At 40.6% G+C, this 18,822-nt stretch overlaps 1 protein-coding gene across 2 annotated transcripts in view; it reads right to left on the bottom strand.

Annotated features, from left to right (window-relative positions):
- Positions 1 to 4,085: 4,085 nt before the first annotated feature.
- The window catches only part of Znf704 (zinc finger protein 704), a 190,642-nt gene continuing 175,905 nt past the window's right edge, over positions 4,086 to 18,822 (bottom strand). For both annotated transcript variants that reach the window (XM_005336022.3, XM_078016980.1), the window contains exons 8-9: positions 16,765 to 16,862; positions 4,086 to 16,127 (exon numbers count right to left, since the gene is read on the bottom strand). In XM_005336022.3, coding sequence (XP_005336079.2) covers positions 16,016 to 16,127; positions 16,765 to 16,862 — 210 coding nt within the window. In that variant the 3' untranslated portion in view covers positions 4,086 to 16,015. The remainder of the gene's footprint in view (positions 16,128 to 16,764; positions 16,863 to 18,822) is intronic.

Here is an 18,822-nt window from a genome sequence, read left to right as displayed (position 1 = left end):
TTCGGACCCTTAAGGTCAGAGGAGCCATCACAGCACCCCCAAAGAAAAAGGTCTTTCTGTCTCTTGGGTGGTTATTTCGTGCAGCCCGGCTCCCCTGGAGTGACCATGAGTGTTTTAGTCGCGTGCAACACCATAAATGGCGTCCCTGGGTGGGCATAAGGTCTGAGTGTTTATGTCGCCGGGAACACGACAGACTGGACTGTAAGCATGGAGGCCCTGAGGAGATGATAAGAAAAGAGAGTAGAATGTTCTAGTCAGCAGGCTGGCTGAAGCCTTTGATCTGGGGTCTGAGGCTAGTTTGAAGGTCTAACTAGGCAATGAGAACATGTGATTGTTTTCAGGTTACCTAGGGTGTACCATTGTTCTGGGGAAACTTACCCATAGTAAGTAAGTAAACGGGGGCCAGTGGATCCACCAGCAGGTCAGCATGTCAATGCCCAGAGATATGCATATGTGACTCAGAATAGATCTCAGCCATGTGCTGGGGCCACCCCTTGTGATGGAGGCACTCACCTGTGCCTGGCACTGTTCCTGTCCTTGTGCATCCCTCTACAGTTGCTCATGCTGTGACCTGTTCCTCTTGCTCTTGATGTTCTAGATCACTGGGGTAGTGTTGACCTTTTCTGTTTGCTAGGCAATACTTGCATAGAATTAAGATAAAAGTGAGTCAAGTATCAGAGATAACAGTTTAATGAGTTGAAAGTGGTGCTTATGGGAGTGTGATGAAGGGGTAGATGGGGCAGGGCAGCAGGGGTCTGCTTTCACTATGAACTTTTTACTCTCCTTTCTTTTTTAACTATATGCATGTATTATTTAGATACAAATAAAAAAAAACATCCACTATAATACCCAGATTTCCCTCATAAAATAGTGTTATTATATCTTAATGCTAGCTTAGAGTGTCTCTCCTGTATTATTGACACAAATTCCAATGGCCTCATTCCATTTACTCTGCATGCTTTTAATAGTACAACCCATGCTGTAATTTATTTCATTTAGAAGCATACATTTTTTCCCCACGTTTATTGAATTCTTGCTATGTGCAAGGCATTTCTACAAAAGATGGTATCTTACTCTATACTCTGTCCTATATTGGCTAATTGTTATGTAATCAATATGGTCATTTGGAATTGGCAATTTTGAGAATGTACATATTCTAAAAAAACTAAAAATGAGCTGAGACCATACCTGAGAACTTAGTGAGACCCTGTCTCAAAATGTGCCTGGGGATGTACCTTAGTGGGAGAGCACCAGTGTCCCCCCAAAGCAAACAAAAAAGACCCTGAGACCAAATAGATGTCTCTACCAGTCTTTAAAGTATTCACTTCTTCCCTCCCTGCTTTGTTCAGGCATCAGTAAGAAGAAAGCGGAGAGCATATCTAAAGCCTGAAAACATGCTCTTCTGAACAACTTATTTGCACATTCATTTGAAAATCTATCCATCACCTAATGGACCATACAAGGTAGATACTGCAAACAGGTGATCTATTACCCTTAAGAAATGTCATTTCTTGAATGGTATTTTTTGAGGGGAAGATAATTTTTAATTCTTACATTAAAATAATTTTTTTTCCTTCATCAGCAGTTTGCAGTATCCCTTGAGATAGTAAAAATTTGGTAAAAACTTGTTTTGCAAATGCAGTTGTTACTCAGTATTTGTGGGGGATTGGTTCCAGAATGCCTGAATCTCCTAACACTCAAATCCTTGGATGTTCATATCCCTCCTGTGGCATAATATTTTCATATGTGCATCCTCCTGCATAATTTGAATCATCTCTAGATTGCTTCTAACAAATACAGTGAAAATAGTTAAGTGAATGATGAGAAAAATTCTATAACTGTTCAATGAGGATGCAACTCTCTTTTCCCCAAATATTTTCAATCTGTGGTTGGTTGAATCCTCAGATGCAGAACTCATAGATACAGAAGGCTGGCTGTTCATGATTTCTACACATGTCTTCAGGGTAACACTTAGAGCCTAGCTTCTATTTTTCCTACTGCCCCACCCCTGAGGGCTCCCCAGGCTACTGTCAGGCCAGGAAAGCTTTTTGGAACCCTGGAGGGAACCAGGGAGGATGTGCTGGTGCACTTCAAGCACTGTTTATGGACATTGTTATGTGCATCCTTCCTCTTTGGCAAAAGATGTGGGCACTCAATCATGTGTCCAGGAACCTGAGGTTTGAGGGTGACAATACTGTGTTGAAGGAGGTTTGGCATCCAAGTGGCCGTGGGCCTGGCAGATGTGCACTGGGGCAGCACAAGGAGACCACTGGTTGCTAGTTGTGAAGGCAGCACCCGCCTTTCCTTGCAATGACTTTGGGATGTGTGAGGGAAACTAGAGACAGAATAGAGGAGAATAAACAGAAAGAGGTATGAGGACATGGTAAGGATAGATGCAGGAATGGGTGGAAAGCATCCCACACTGGCTTCAAAAGCAGAAAAAAGCCAATAAGTGGAAACAAGAGACATTGGTCTTGCCTTCCATAACTCACACGGATTCATGTGCTAATAGCTCCCCCAAACACAGAAAAGTTATTTGATGGGCTCAGGGCCATGGAGGCCTAAATCCACCCGGGCTGTGTAGCCTTGGGTCCAGATACTTAACCTCCTCCTGGATAAAGTGGGGATGACACCCATTCCTACATGTTGTAGGCTGTATTTTCTCATATACTTACAGGCCTATGATAAAGTTAGGCACTGTAAGAGATAAATGATGACTATCAGAACAATTATAATAGTATACTGTAAGTTATATGAATGTGGTCACCTCTCTCTCAAAATCTTATTGTATTGCACTCTATACCTGATGGTATACATTGAAACAATGCCTATGTGACAAAGGGACTTGAGGGGCCGACATATTGTGATTCAGTATTAGGCTACTGGCCACCTTCTGATGATTTGTTAGGAGGGCCATCATCAAGATATGATGATGCCCATTGACCTCAGGTAACTGAAACTGCAGAAAGCAAAGCTGTGGGTAGGTGGGTGGGGGGCCTACTCTGGTTCCCATATAGAGCTGTCTTGAGAGGCGCTGGAACGCTGCCTACCACACACAGCACAGCAAGTACGACCCTGCCTTCTGCTCCATAGCATCTCAGGGAAGATAAAGAGCTCAAGACCCCTCTTCTGGAGGAAATCATAGAGGTTCAGTGACAGGGAGCTGGGCGGGGCAGTGCGGGAGTAAGCAGCTAGTCTCCAGCTGTAGGGCCCTCTAGTCCTCCAAGAGGGTTCAGTTGGAAACTTGGTTAAATGGCCAACATAAAGAATTATGGCCGGGAGCCACCAATGAAATATTCAGACATGTATATGCTATTTTATAAGGCAGGGCATACTCCATTTTACAAAGATTCTTAAGAAATCGACATGAGAAAATTCTGGTATCCATTTGTGGAATACCTCTCTGTGCACTGAGATATGTAATTGCAGGTAATCCTCACAATAGCTCAGGCATGAAGGCGCTTCTCTGAACCAGAAGGTAGGCAATGAGTCAGGCTTCTCCCTCACTGATGAGACTAGGAATAGGTGAAGATGTCATTCAAACAGGGTGACTGCCTGATACCTACTTCAGGTAGATGCCAGCTGTCCTCTTCTGGGTGGTTTAATGGGTGTGAACATTTCTCCCAGGTTTTCCCCTAGTAATTTTCATTATAAAACTTACAAAGGTTAAATCACATGTCCAATTGCCCGTCTAACAAAAGGCAAAACCAGATTTGTGGCCATGTTTGTTTAACTCTAAAGCCTGCTACCTTGAAGAACCTGTGCACATAGAGGGCTTTTGCACAGAATAAGTTCCTAGTGGACACAGACTTGGCCAGTGGAGGGTCTGCTGGCTGGCCTAGCACCAGAGTAGAAACCGTCTGCTTGCTTGTCATGAAAAGATAATTGGCATAGGGTGAGCAGCTTGTGCATCTAGGCAGCCACTCTTGAGGGAATGGTTTAAGTGAACATGGGAACAGACACACCTTTCACCTGTGACTAAAAATGGCTTCAACAGTAAAATTTAGGAAAGAAGCTCTTAATTTTTTATTAGTTAAAAACCTTTCTCGGTAGAAATTAATTATACTTAAATAAACAGCCCCCAATAGAAGCAGATACACAAAAACTTTTATTAAGTGAAAGTTAGACTTACTTTATGGTAATCAACCAGTTACAAGTTCATTTAAGTTCATGTGTGTGGATACTGAAGTCAGAATGGTTTTATTGAAAGTCCCGTGTTCTGGCTCAGTTTGTGCCAGTGCAACCCAAGGTAGAGCCATACACAAAATAAGTACAGGTCAACGATGACATCAGACTAGACTGGCAACACCATATTCATTACTACAGCTAAGCATCACAGAACATGAAAGTCCAAAGACCAGAAGACTATTACCAAAGGGATTCTTACTACCAGCATTTCCTTCTACCTAAATGCCTCCAGAGGACCAATGTAGCAAATCCTCAACTATGGGGGGGTCAGAGCCTCTTCTTTATTTTACACCTAAATGGGCTACAGACACTGTAAACACTTGGTGGTCTTCCTGATGCCCATTTCAAGTAGATGCCAGCTGTCCCCTTGGGAAAGTGCAGGTTAACGGGTGTGAACGTTTCCCCTTGTAAATCTTCAAGCTGAAATTTTTCTTCGGTTCCAATTAGCACCAGTTTATTTTAAAATATTTTTCCTGGTGTTAAATATTTAGGAAACATTCTGTAAAACTAACAATAAAGTCCAAACAATGGAAAGCAAAAAACAAACAAAAAACAAAAATTGTTTTAGAGAACAGCATTTAGAAAAAAAACAACATCATTTAAGAATTTGACAAATCTATGTACAATGTGCCAAAAGCTGGCAAGGAGCATGGCTGAGGAACAGTCACAGAAAAGGTTTATTAACCTGAACCTCCACGGGCTGTATTTACAGTCAGAAAAGTATTCAGAAATGTAGTATCAGAACATCTGGATTTGGCTAAAAATTATATAAAAAAGACACATTGCCCCTCCCCAACTAACTTATAATTAGGTAGCAAACATATCCACCATGACCTCAAATACCAGGCTTAGAAGAGTGTTTTCCCCTACTTTACAAACAGTCAAGAAACTTTCTCAGTAGACACAGAAGAGAACCAGAATGGCAGAGAACAGAGTTCTTTATATCCGTAATGTCAGATGAGGGAAATAATATTTTTTTTGTGTGCTGAGTAATGTAATTAAGGAGCAAAGACAAATTATTAGGAGAAAAGGTTTCAGGGAAATATAAAATCAGTAAGAGGGTTGAAGAGATTTGTGTATAGTCTATAAGAATTTTCCAAAATATAAGGAGTCATCTCCGTGTAATTGTGAAAAAAGAAAAATGATTTGTTGGACCATATTTTTATATTTTGTCCTTTAATACCACATAACCCAAGCTTTTTGAAATTTTTTTTTCTTGGATTGAGAATTAAGCACAACAGACAAAACCTATGCCATGTTTATCTGATGTAGTACTCACTAACTTAATGCAGCTGTTTGCTTATTCATCCAGTGTTGCTAGAACATCTACCTCTGAGGACCTGGGCACATTTTTAAAAGGCAACATTTCCACTTATGCTTAGGAAGAAATATATAAGCCATTTCCCATTTATTCATCTTAATGGTTCTTCAGAATGGTAAGAATTGTGAGAATGGTTATTTTTTAGAGCCTGGAGTTTCCCAGGAAAGTTCCACTGCACTGTCTTTAAAAACAGCCAGGAGAACATAGGCAGTATCCCACATGCCCTCGAAGATATGCATTCAAGTTCATTTTGGATAATCTGCAATTATGATAAGTCTCTATGAAAAAAAGTTTACTTGGATTTGATACAAAATACATGTTACTTTTGAAAATGCATAGTTTGTAATTTTATACATTCATTCACCAATATTAAGAGTTTTTTTAAGCAAGTACTTACCCCAGAATGGTGGCAAGATTGTATTTCAAAAGATCTCTGAACACTGGATAGCATTGCCACACAGCTTTTGAACTTGTGCCTGTATATGTTCACACCTGTCATTTGATACCAGTGTCCCACAGGTAGGAATGCTTCTTGTTTTTCATATATGTATGTATGTACACACACACACATATATTTTTGCTTAGCAGGCACTGAAAAGCAATGCTTTCTATGGATAGCATTTCCACTAACTACCCCTTTTAAAATATTTAATAATTTTATTTTAGTATTTTAGATTTGGTGGAGAAAACAATTTGAAAGATGGCTTAATTTTTAAAAGCAGAGTTCTCTTAAACTTTACCATGGAGTAAGGGCAACAGAGGTTTTGTGATTACTGTTGTTCTCTCTCCCTAGCCCCTCCCTTGAAAGAAATGAGTGTAGGCCACTTGGAAGTTACATTTGATGATAGTCATGAACCCTTTGGGACCTAGCAATTTTTTCTTATCCTGAGTTCTTTTTCTAAGCATATAGGATTTTGATATATGAAACACTTTGGAAACTATATTAGGGTCTGGTTAGTCCAGAGAGCATTTGTTTAAATGGCTGACCGTTGTCCAACCATTAGTTATAAAAATAGGAATTTCAGGGTGCACCATAGGAAAATATGGACTAATGGCATATATATATACATATACATATATATATTTTTATAGACGTGATCCACATTCCTGAGTTATTTTACACTCAGGGCATTTTCGGTTATTGAAGCCATGGAACTCGTGAATGGGGGGGGCGGTACTGAGTTCTTTCTTACAAATCTAAGTCTGTTCTAAAGCTTTCTACCAGTGATTGGGGAGTTTCCCAAAACTCTTGGGATACTATTGGAAGGAGCAACTTTGCTGTCATCACAGGGGTTGGTCAAATCATAACCATTTATTTCCAATAAGCAGAGTATAGGAAAAAAAAGATTTAAAAAGTAAAATAAGAGTGTATAATCTGCAAAGTTACGCATTGCTTACTCAGGGGAATTCAGACTCCAGCAGCCACAGGCCCCCAGAGTGCCACCTTTTCCCTGTGTCAGTTATCTGTGCCCAAAACATGGGAAGCAGGCTGTGCTGGGGTGCAGGACAAGTGCTTAACAATGTAAGTGGACTGGAGTTGTTTTTTCTTTCTATAAATATAAAATTTAAACAGTTATATTGTGCAGGAGCTACTTCCTTTTTACATAATAAAGGCCAATTCCACTTTTGTGCTCTGTAGTTGTGGGCAGGGGTCAAGGTGTAATTAAACGTGAAGCCCTCTTGCTCTGCCCTTGGGTGCTTCTCCTAACATGGATCCCAGTGCATGTTCTTTGTTCTGCTCAATTAGCTGTGCACGGGGAAGGGACTGGTGGGACAGTTGACCAGTGGGGGAGTGGGATGGGGCTTTGAGGCACAGGGAAAGGATTAGGTGCACACCTTGTTATTCTCTATCCGTGGGTTTGAACAGAGCTCTTGTGACAGTGTGGTAGGTTGTATGCTGACTGAGCCTCCTCATAGTCACCTGCATGGAAATCTGTCCCCTGCAGGGAGGGGGCAGCCACATCGACTGAGCCTATCATACCAGTCCCAGCAATATGTATGTATCCTCTTGGGCCTAAACTTAAGGGAAAACAAAGGATCAAGAATAGCCCATCCACAGCTTTGGAACAAAACAGCAGTTTGGCCTCTGGCTAGGAAGAAGGGAGAAGAAGCAACCACTAGCAAATCTGCAGGTGCTGCCAAGAGGGTAGAAAGCAAGACTGGTAACCAGAAATGGGAACTGCTCTTTCTTCTCTTTGAAAAAGCTCAATTCTTCAGAGTGCTGGTTTCCCTCTTTAGACATGGATGTAGATGAGCATCTCTGCTATTTTTTGCCCCCTCAAAGAAGATTTTCTTCTTTGACAGCACTCTTGCCTTTTTTTTTTTAGGAGTTGCTACTTTCTACTTCAGATAATTTTCCGAATTAAAAATGTGGGAAATTGATCCTAGTAGGAAAATGTCACTAATTGACTCCAGAATTAATTTTTAGCATTTTCATAATATAAATAAAGGGACCTTCCCTTTGTAAGTTGATATAGTTAATAATGTGGATGGTGCCCAACGTGAATTTTTTTTTTTTTTAAAACAAGGATTATGATTTGATCATAATCTGCCCCAGATCACAACCTTTCAAAATCTGTAGTGATCTGCTTTTGGAAACAGAGCTTTCTTCTTGTTTCCTAACACTTGTGTCTTTTTAGGTCGGGTCACTGTTGTGGTATTGGTGCTAACCACTACCCAAAGGGCTTCTTTCCCGTAAGAGGTGAAAAGTGCTAAACCTTTTCCTCCTCTGGTACTGTATTTACTTCAGAGACATAATAAAAGTGCCATTCATCAAAAAACCTGTTAATGAAGTGGGTGACAGGCCAAAAGGCTTTCTGAGGCTTATTCTAACTCTATGACAGAACTCTTGTGACTTTACATTCAAGGTGTTAAACCTGGCAAAATAATGGGAGATGTTGAAGTTCATGTATGTATTGGACAGCATTTGAATCATTCACAGTGAAGGAAATCTCGGGTATTGCCAATGGTGTTTAAGTTGATTCAGATTTAAACAGGACTTAACAACTAGACATTCCCAATTTGTGTGTGTGTGTGTGTGTGTATGTGGTGCTAGGGATTGAAACCAGGGCTTTGTGCATGGGCATTCCCAACTTTTGAGTTTGTAGTTACTTATTGATTTGATTATTACAAATTATAAGCTGGTTTTATAGTCTCTGGCATTGATTTAAGTTGATATAGGAAGAAAAAAAGCCCTCTCCTCCCTCTCTGCAGGCATCAGTGAGGCTGACTCACAGGCCCAACATGACTCTGGGCTGGTTTTGGAGGTGAGTGATGGTGGTTCTCCATATGCTCCTTCTACACTGCCCTTCCTATGAAGATCAAGTGAAATAATGTATCTAAAGGACATCCTTCGCCGTTTACAATTATCCCAATATCATCAGGACTCCAACCTAAGACACAGTTTAAAGTAACTCAGTCCCTTTGAAAGTTAGCAACTTCTAATCTGTTCTCATTATTTTTTCCCCATTATTCTCATTTTGATTTTGTCCTCAAAGCAGCTGTGGTTCTCTATGTAGAAACCCTCTGTTAAGGTGAGGAGATACTTTGAAATACCTAAGTGCCTACCAGTTCTGAAGCAAGGACTTTGCCCTATCAAAGGTGAAAAATAACAGTAATTTTATACTGGAGTGAGGCAAGATGGTTTGGGAAGGAGCGTGGAGAGGTGGCAGAGGGCTTTGGCATAAGGAGGCAACGTGTGCTACCTTAAAACTTCAGGGGGTTCCTGGCTGCCTTCTCTGAAGGCACAGGCTGCTCTTTGCCAGCCCCTCGTCACAGTGGTCACGGTAATAAAAAACAGTAAGAATCAGGATTACAGTTATTCAATGCTTTGGGGCATGGCCTGGGTGGGCCACAGGCAGCTCTCACCAGAGCTGGGGAGTAACTCAGTACCTTTTGATCAGAGGCAAGGCTAGTCTAAGGATATGACATTTCTATTTTAAGCCTTCCATGAGGATAATTTCTGGGGACAAATGACTTCTTGCCCCCTTTTGATTTTAATTGCCCAGATAGTGCCAACATGTGAGTTTGTGGGGCCGACAGAAGAACTTGACCTGATAGCCATGGAATGTGAAATCTACTCTCTCCAACCGTTGAAACTGGCAGCCTGCGGCTACAACTGCCCACAGATGGCTTGTCTTTGGTCTGCACAGTGTTGGCTAAGAATCTGCATTGGTTGTCAAAGCTTGAATGTCAGGGAGTATCACATTTCCAGGTGAGAAGATCAAGCAGTCCTGGGCCTGAATTCTGTCTGATTGTCTAGAGCTGAGTGTGGGTCTTCCTAAGTGGGTGTGTACTTTCCAGTTCAACATGACTGATGCCATTCCACAGTGCCCCTCTTTTGTCTGCACTGATCTTTCACACAGATCTTGCCTGGCAACTGCAACCCCTATTATATACCATTAGGAAGCTTCCATTTAAAGATGAAATGAGACTCATTGGTTCTAAACTATACAGCAATAAACACTTGAGGCCCGAGTTAACAGTGGAGATATACTGAGGGAATGCTGATGGAGTTTTCTAGGTTGTCCCATCTCAAAGACTGGAAGCCTTGGCTGTGTGTGAACTTCCCTAACTCCATGTATTTTAGTCCTCAGGTCTGCAGAGTCCAAAATCTGTTTGAAACCAAGCTCTGAATGACCACTTCATAGGGGCTGCCCAACCAGCATGGGGCCATTTGATCTCAATTTTTCTTATCTGCATACTTGGCTAATGAGGCTAGCTTCTGGATTACTAAAATCTTAGAAAAGACACTTTCTCATTTTAACAGTGAGTGGGCTTGAGAAAAGTTTACAGTATTATGAGATGGTTTTGGCAAAACTCACAGTCGTTTGTGCAGTTAATAAACTCTCCACAGCTCCCTTCCTTGTTTCCTGACTCATGGGAACAGTCACTTTGTGTGTGTGTGTGTGCGTGCGCGCCTGTGAGTTCTTCACAGTGAAAAATCAAGCACTTATTCTGATAAGGAAATTAAAGTTAGTGCTGAGGACAGCATTACTTTAAACACTACTCATCTCCTAAGAATTCTGTCTTTGGATGTACATACTATGATTTTAGAAATTTCCTCCAAATGATATTTGTTAAGTAAATGCAGGTTTGTGGTTCTGGTAGGTTGAGTGGAAAATGTGTCTCATGACAGAATCCATCATTTTACACTAAAGAATTTATAAGAATCTCTCTCCTATGGCCTATAAGCATATCTGCCAACTTTCTTTCTTTCTTTTTTTGTTTTTTTAAGATTTAAAATGTGTGTGATGATTCTTCAAGTGTCTTTTTTTCCTTAATGCTTTGAAAACATTCTGGCAATGATAAAGATGTAGGTGTTGTGATCTTGATTCTCTTGTAAATAACCATTCCATCTGATCTGCATTTCTACCCTTGCTACAGAGGGTTAATTGAAAAGATATGCATCAAAACACTTGCTTAAAAGAGGCATAGCCCTTTGTTCAGCGAACAGGAATTGTGTATAATATGAACACTTCCTGTCTGGTAAAATACTGTATTTTAAAAAATAAGCTACAATGTATAAAACCAAGGTCATTTCCCACAAAATGTTCATGTTCTTTTGTGATTACAAAAACACTGCATCTTGTAAAATATTTCCAGTTCTGTTAACTTGAAGAGTTCAGTACTAATGCTTATTATAAAAGTGTCGTGTCTTAGAATTGTAGACATCTAAAGAAGTGTTTTGTTTCATTTGGAAAATTAAGTTATAATTATTATTGAAGATTACATCTTGCCACAACACATTACCATGTGATTTTCAGACCCACACAACAAAAGTTATAAAACATGAGATTGTCTCCAAAAAAAAGGAACTATTTACACAATAGGACTGGAAGTACAATTCCCATATTCGTTCCTGGTCCTATGAGAGACACACCTTTTAAAGCATGTATATCATTGGATATGGGCTTTTTCAAAGTCAGTCATAAGAAGTAGGTCTTAAATACATTTGATGTTTTCTTGCTCTATTGGTGTACATTACTCAGAGATTGTATTGATATCTAAAAGTGCTACTCTCATTTACTGACTTCAGGCTTGGCTAGTTACAATTTAAAAGACAGAATGAAACAGCTCCTAGGTGGAGTGATCCCCACAGGTAGGAGGAACAGGGTGAGTCTGTGTGCTGCTGGTAGGGTTCCTTGCTTAGAGAAATGAAATTTCCAGTTGACCCATGTGCCCAGCACATTCTCTAAAATGATCCACATTCTCATTCATATTCATGAATCCTGCTGTTTCCACTCATTAGTATGCACAAATTCTTCCCTGTGTTCACACAGGCCAATGCTACAGCTGATGTGGTTGGTAGACATCCTACAGGGTTGTGAGAAAAAGCAGCACCTTGTCCATAAAGTCCATGGCAGTTTGCTCCTTAACATGCTAGTAAAGCAAAATGCACATCTTTAACGGCTTTCTATTACCTATAGAATTCTGCTGATCGCTAATTAACAGTCACCAAACTGGGTGATTATAAAAAGAAATGGCAAGGCTCTGTATTCACAATTACATTCAAAAAGCCTCACTGAGTCAATGAATACCCACCAGGCACTGCGCCTGTGGTTCAAATGTCAGCCTTCGATTGCAGGCCAGCTACAAAGACAAAGCTTCTTCATGGGGCATTTTCCCCACATCTACAAAAGTTGGTATTGTCCAGGTCACATAAATTTGTCTTGAAATGATATCATGTTCACATGAAAAGAAAAAAAAAAACTATTCCAACTAGAAAAGACTGTAAAATTCTTCCTAGTCTCAGAATTCTCCTATTTTCACATAGCCTTTGTTTCCCTGAGGAAATGAATATTATTTACAGTATTCTGCTACAATTCTAAAGGTATTCTCATTATATACAATTTTTGCCACTTTTCCCTAAACCTTCTCAAGTGAATGCTGCATGTCATTTTTCAATGGAATCTGAGGAAGGGAAAAATGGAATTCAGCAGTGTTGGCTAACTCAGAACCCATGGCTGCTTGCAAAAGTGTGGGCAGTGTGACATCAGAGACAGAGGACTTCAACTTGAATGCTCTTGACATTTAATGGAGGACATATCAGTTTCAGAAATTTTTTGCAGCATACATGTGACCATCTTTGAAAAGTTTTTTTGGAAAATTGAAGAACTATAACAGGCATCATTCTCTATTGAACTTCTCCATCTGCAACATGGTTATGGCAGGAAATTGTCCGCTGAAGGGTACCTTGTTTGTACATGGAGCTACTGACAGGCATTTTTTAGCTGAGCATGCACATTCCTGGTTGGAAACCCACCACTCTTTTCCCGACACTGGCTTTTGCCAACCAAGGGAGGAAACTTTCCAGCAATTGAGGAGGAGATGCTCAGCAGCCCTGTACCCGTGGGTAATGCTCAGAGACAGTCACTATTGGCTGATTAGCCCCAAGATGAACAGGGGCCAGGTGTCCGCAGGCCTCTTGAATCTTCCTCCCTGACACACTTGCTATCTGGGTGTTTTCTTCAAGTTGCATCACTGCCTCCCACAAGTTGAGTGTCCATTACTCTGGGAAGAACTAAGTCTTGAGGCTATTGCCCGATACACACTTTTTGCTTTGCAGCTAACTGGTATGTGCCCTGTTGGTGAATATCAAATGCCTCCTTTGTAGAGAAATGAGAGAACTTTTTAAAAAGAAGGGGCATCAAAGAAGGGAAAAAAAAATCAGAACTTTTCACTGGACCAGAATCCATTGTATTGCCACTCCTTTTGCCTGGACAGGCCTCTGAGTTCCCTGGGATGGACAAGGCTCGCCAGCTTACCCTGGGACTGCTCTTCTTACCCTTCTCCCTGCCAAATGCAGACATAAAAGAACTTGGTTCCACAGAGATGGCGTGAAATGAAAGTCTGGCTTAATTTGGCACTTCATTTGGTTCCAAAAATAACAAAATAACTATTTTAAAAAATTTAACTTGTACAATCAGCAGCTGCATATTGCAATTCAGAGCTTGTACAAAGTATAATGTCTTCTTCAAGGCCAGCCAGGTGTAGCTTGGTGGTCTCCTAGTTATTACATGTCTTGGTGCAGGGAATAGGTGTCAGTGAGCAAGAAGGTACTGGGGTCCGTCCGCATCTGGAAGCCAGGAAGGAAAGTACACAGAGCTCTGGACTGGTCAGCAGAAAGGCGCCCCCACTTGGGCAGGAGATGCAGAATGTGTGTGAAGAAGGCTTCAGAAGAAAGGTTCTGCTTACACCTGTGCACTGATTGAGCCTGGCATAGCTAGGCCTGAGCTCAGAAGTACTCATGGGTTGTATCTTTTAGAGTAACAGCTACAGGGCCTTCTTCCAAGACTACTCCACAGCAAAGATCCCTCCTTGTGTTCTAAATTCTTGGAAGGGAATGAATTTAACACAGATCACTTTAATTTTTTGTGACTTAATCCAAGAATCAAGTGACAGGGAGATCTGCTGAAGAGAAAATCCTCTGGGCCACAATTGCACCCTTTCATTTAAGTTCATGGTGAACCTGCTCAAATAATTGGCCAGCCTTGCCTCCTCCAGGACACTGGGTGATATACTCATTGCTTACGGCCTTTTGGACCTGGCCAGAGCAGCATCTCACAGCAGTGGTGCTATAGGCAAAGTGATAAGATACCAGGAGAAGAAAGGACATGCTAGGGAAGAGGAAACCCAATACATTTTTGCATTTAAAAATACACCTGTTCCTGGCTGACCTTGTAAGTTCCAAAACATACAGTACAGCTGGTGTGGCTATATTGATTGATTAGTAATCTTGATGTAAAATTAGATGTTCTTTTTCTTTTCTCTTGAAATGTGTTTTTTTTTTAAAAAAATAAATGAAGGAAAAGACTGGGGTCTTTTCCAAGGAATAATTTTTAAAAAGTCATATGAGAGTTTAAAAAATAAATTTACCATAATATATGAATGCACAAATTATGGATGTTGCACTGTAGAACCTCCTTATATATCCCTTGCTTACAATAGAAAAGGGTATCTGTAATTACTAGATGACTTCTTTCTATTCTTTAAAAAAGCATATGTACAGTCTTTAAACATATATTAAGCTTTCCTCTGTGCAATTTCATTTAACATTCCTATGGCTGATCCTATGTCCCCACCCCTATACAGTGCATCCTATAAGGTGCTCTTCTTTGCATAGGTATAGGAGAAATATCTCTTTAGCAGGGCAGTTGAAGGTAGGGCAGATAATCGAGGATGGGCTAATTTTAAAGGCTTGGCAGCTACTACCCACACTACTAACACCAAAACAAACAACAAGTACAACTGGTTAGAAATCCCAACAAATGGAACACAGTGCAAGCCCTGGCCCTACTAACTCGAGAAAGTCCTATACCAACATGCATTCTCCTTTTGGTGTTCTGTATGTTCCCTTCTGAGCAAATTAATGAATAGCCCAATATTTTTATAAGAAAAATAAAAGTTCAGACCTTCCATTTATCCATATAATATTTATATTGTTCTTGAACCCATCTCCCAGACACACTAAAGCATGAAACCTATAAAAGTGCACGCAGACTGGAAGGTGACTTTCTGAACAGATGGGGACGTGTTAGCTGTGCCCTGCTGTCCAATGCAAACCTGCTGGGAGAGTCGAGTTCCCTGCTTTTTTGGGAATCAGTCAGTGGTGGAGTTTTGAGGGATGGACCAATGACCCATGAACCTGGCTACAGTCTTGATGGACAAGCAGTAACACACAGATCTGAGCTGCAGTCTGTATCACATCCCTGAAAGAAGCATCAAGGCTTACCCAGATGGCTACGGATGCCAGTTCTTGTCTGAGTTGTGGCAGGTGGAGAATTACCTGTGCTGCCTCTTGGGGGAAGAGCTCCTTACAGATCCAAGGAAGATTCCTCGATGGTTTCCAACAGTGGCAGCTACATTTCCTGAACTCAACTTGGGACTGCAGGCCGCTGGTGACTCCATTGCCAATTGCTTTTGGAGCTTACGCCATCTGGGGCCATTCTTAAAAACAAACAAAACAGACATAGAAAAGATACCCAGAGTGCTGCTCTTTCTTGCAACACATCATGATGTGTACTGCTTCAAGAAGTCAATGAAAAAGAGGGGAAAAGTCTATTCACAAAGTGGGTATTGTTCTTTGTACAAATGCTACTGAATAATGTTGTAGCTAATGTGATTTCTTTTCCCCCCTAAGGGTTGAAAAAATTCTCAGAAATGCCATAATTCAGAAAGCTTATCAAAATATGCCTCCTTTCTAGGTAAAATGGGCTTGGTTGGTTCAGTTGTTACAGAAGTCCATAGTCTTAAGACCTAAATACATGGCTAAGTTGACTTTTCTATTGACAGGGGGGGAAATGTTCTAGCCACTCTAGGCTGGGTTCTCAGTAAGAGCAGCACAGGTGGTGATATTTTTGATTTTTTTTTTTTTTTGCTGTAACTCCACAAAGGCTCGTAGAAGGGCTTTCCCTGGGTTTTGAGGTTTTGTTCAGAAGGAAAGGCTCTTCCTAAAACCTGCAGCAAAACGGGAGGCAGGAGCACCTTAGGGCTGCCCTCTGTTACTCAGTCGATGAACCTCTGGCAGGCCTTCTTCCAGCGGCAGGCGGTGCACCACATGTCCCGGTTCTCCATGCCATATACCTTCCGGCACTTTTTGCCCTCTCCCCTGGGCTTCCTGTGAGTCAGACAAGAGAGATTTTTTTCCAGTGGGCATTCTAAGGAGAGTCCGAAATTACGAGGAAAAAATAAGTAAGGAAACATCCAAGGGGCTCTGACTGGGTTCAGACTTTAATACACACTGGATGTTTTCATGGCCACTATACTTGGCTATTACAATTAGCTACTATAATCTTGAGCTTCTCTTTGTCCATCTGTGGACATGTATATGTGGCCATCTTCATAAAATTGAGTAAACACAAGAAATACCAGTAGAGAGCAACACTGCTCTTTCAGGTTTCAAATCTGTACTTCCTAGTTTTCTCTTATTTCTCCGATCCCGGTTAAGGAGATCCTTGATCAGGATTAAAAAACTATACCTTGTTCATTTCACACCAGGATTAATGCCACAACTGAGCCCTTAACCAGAACGACCAAACTTAATATCCAATTCTGCAAGAAAACTTACTCCAAGCCACCGCCCCCTCCACCCAACAACAAATCTCCATTAATAGTTAATGGATAAGAAAAGCCATGAGAATAAAAGAATGGGTGGATTTTGGAGAAACCTTATGTAAGATCACATTTCTGGGTTCTCTGCTATATTTGTTTTTCAGTAATTCCCTTGAGGTGGTGAGAATTTTAAGGTATCTTACCTTAGGCTGACTGTCCCTCTGGGTGGGGAGGACAGGACGGTGTGGGCATGTTGTCTCTGCTCTCCTGTGCTCACCGCATGATGATGTGTTGGTGACACCTGGTAAATACACGGAAAACCAAATTGACAGGGCAGGGTCTCCGTCCCATGCATTTATTTAGCCTTTGCCATGTGAGCAATGGGTCTTGACCATTAGGCATGGAGATGAAATGTTTTCTACAGAGACCACAAGTTAAAATGGATGGGGGATGCTCATGGAGGAAGTTAAATGCATCCCCAAACAGAAAAAAGCCCACCAGTAAGATTTTAAAAATCATGACTTCATGTTTATGCATTCCAAGTTGCCTATCATTTGGATAATATTTTAAAACCTTAAAATCTATTCCCATTTCATTTAGGTCTCATGAACTCTTCTCAAGTAGGGTAAGTTTCATGATTCCTATTTTAGAGTATGAAAAATATCTACAGCGGCTGAAAGATCACACAGCTAGATGGTGGCAACACAGTGTGGACCTAGGTATCAATTAGATCATTCAGCCACTAAATAAATTTTTTTTTTTGTATAAGACATCTCTGCAGCAGAATCTGGGGACCAAGCAGAAACAATGGCAAGAGCCTGGGCCAATTAAGAACATGTGTGATCCATGTAGCACTGAGTACCCACCATGTGCCAGCCTCGCTGCCAACAGCGTTCATTTTCACAACAGCCTCATGTCATACATATATGATTGGTCCCATTTTATAGATCAGGAAACCAAGGAACAGGGAAGTTACTTAACTTGCCCAAGATCATAGAACTTGTGATGGTAGAGCCAGGGTGTGCAACCCTGGTACTTCTGCTGCTTAGTCATAATGAGAGGGCCCCAGCTGCCCTTGGTTCCTCTAGGATTATCCATAACACCTCTTTATGTGACCTGTTCCCATAACACTAAACATCTTCCCAGCTCATGTACTACAAAAATCTAATTTTTACAACAAAAGAAAATGGAATTTCAAGTAAGCAAGCAGTATTGCCATTTTCAGAAGAGGAAATATTTAGCAACTTAAAAAAAAAATCACCCAGAAGACAACATGGTCTTAGAAACACCATCACCGATCAGCAGTCAAGGGAGCATCCTGTAGTGCACACAGACAGCTGATACTCTCTAGTACAGGTACTAGTACCTTCTTCTTTCAGTGTGAAGGAATGCATATCAGTGTTTTTCCAGACATTAATATGAAATTTATACAGGTAAATAAAATCTAAAATTTAATGACTGTTTCTATGAGTCTGAATTATTCTTTACCACTGGTCTGGTCTTGAAAGCCAGCAGAGATGAGCAACATACAGAATTTAAAAAAAAAAAATACATTTCATGTCTATAGATCTGTAGGTCTTTCCATGAGAAGAAATGTGCCCCCTCCTCTCTCATAATGCACTTGGTTTTCAGGATGCAAAACAGGGAACAAATGTTTCAGAAGTTAATGGCCACTGAAGATGATCCAGAATACACTCACGTGAGTTGTTTTAAATTATCAGGACAATACAATTTAAAGATTCCCGTAGAACTCATAGAATCTTAAGAATATCAGAACTGATATAGAACTGAAAAAAAAATTTAGTTGACATGCCAGTGTCACTACTTCCATAAGCCAAGGAAGATTCTAGATTTTTTTTGGTGCATTATAGCTATACATATTGATGAGATCTGTTGTTACATGCACACAATATAACAATATAATTTGGCCAATATCACTCCCCAGCACTACCCCTTCTCCCCTTTCCTTCTATTTATCTCCCTTTGATTTTCATGAGATCTACCCCATTTTTTTTTTCCTCCTCAGCTTGCACATATGAGAGAAAAATATAACCCTTAACTTTCTGAGTTTGACTTATTTCATTAAACATGAAGGTCTCTAGTTCCATCCATTTTCCTGCAAATGCCATAATTTCATTTTTCTTTATGGTGAAATAAAACTCCATTGTGTGTGTGTGTGTGTATGTGTGTGTCTGTGTGTGTGTGTGTATATATATATATATATATATATATATATATATATATATATCTCACATTTTCTT

This window comes from Ictidomys tridecemlineatus, chromosome 7 (genome assembly GCF_052094955.1).
Source record: "Ictidomys tridecemlineatus isolate mIctTri1 chromosome 7, mIctTri1.hap1, whole genome shotgun sequence".
NCBI lineage: Eukaryota > Metazoa > Chordata > Mammalia > Rodentia > Sciuridae > Ictidomys > Ictidomys tridecemlineatus.
This window is presented reverse-complemented; position numbering and strand designations above follow the sequence as displayed.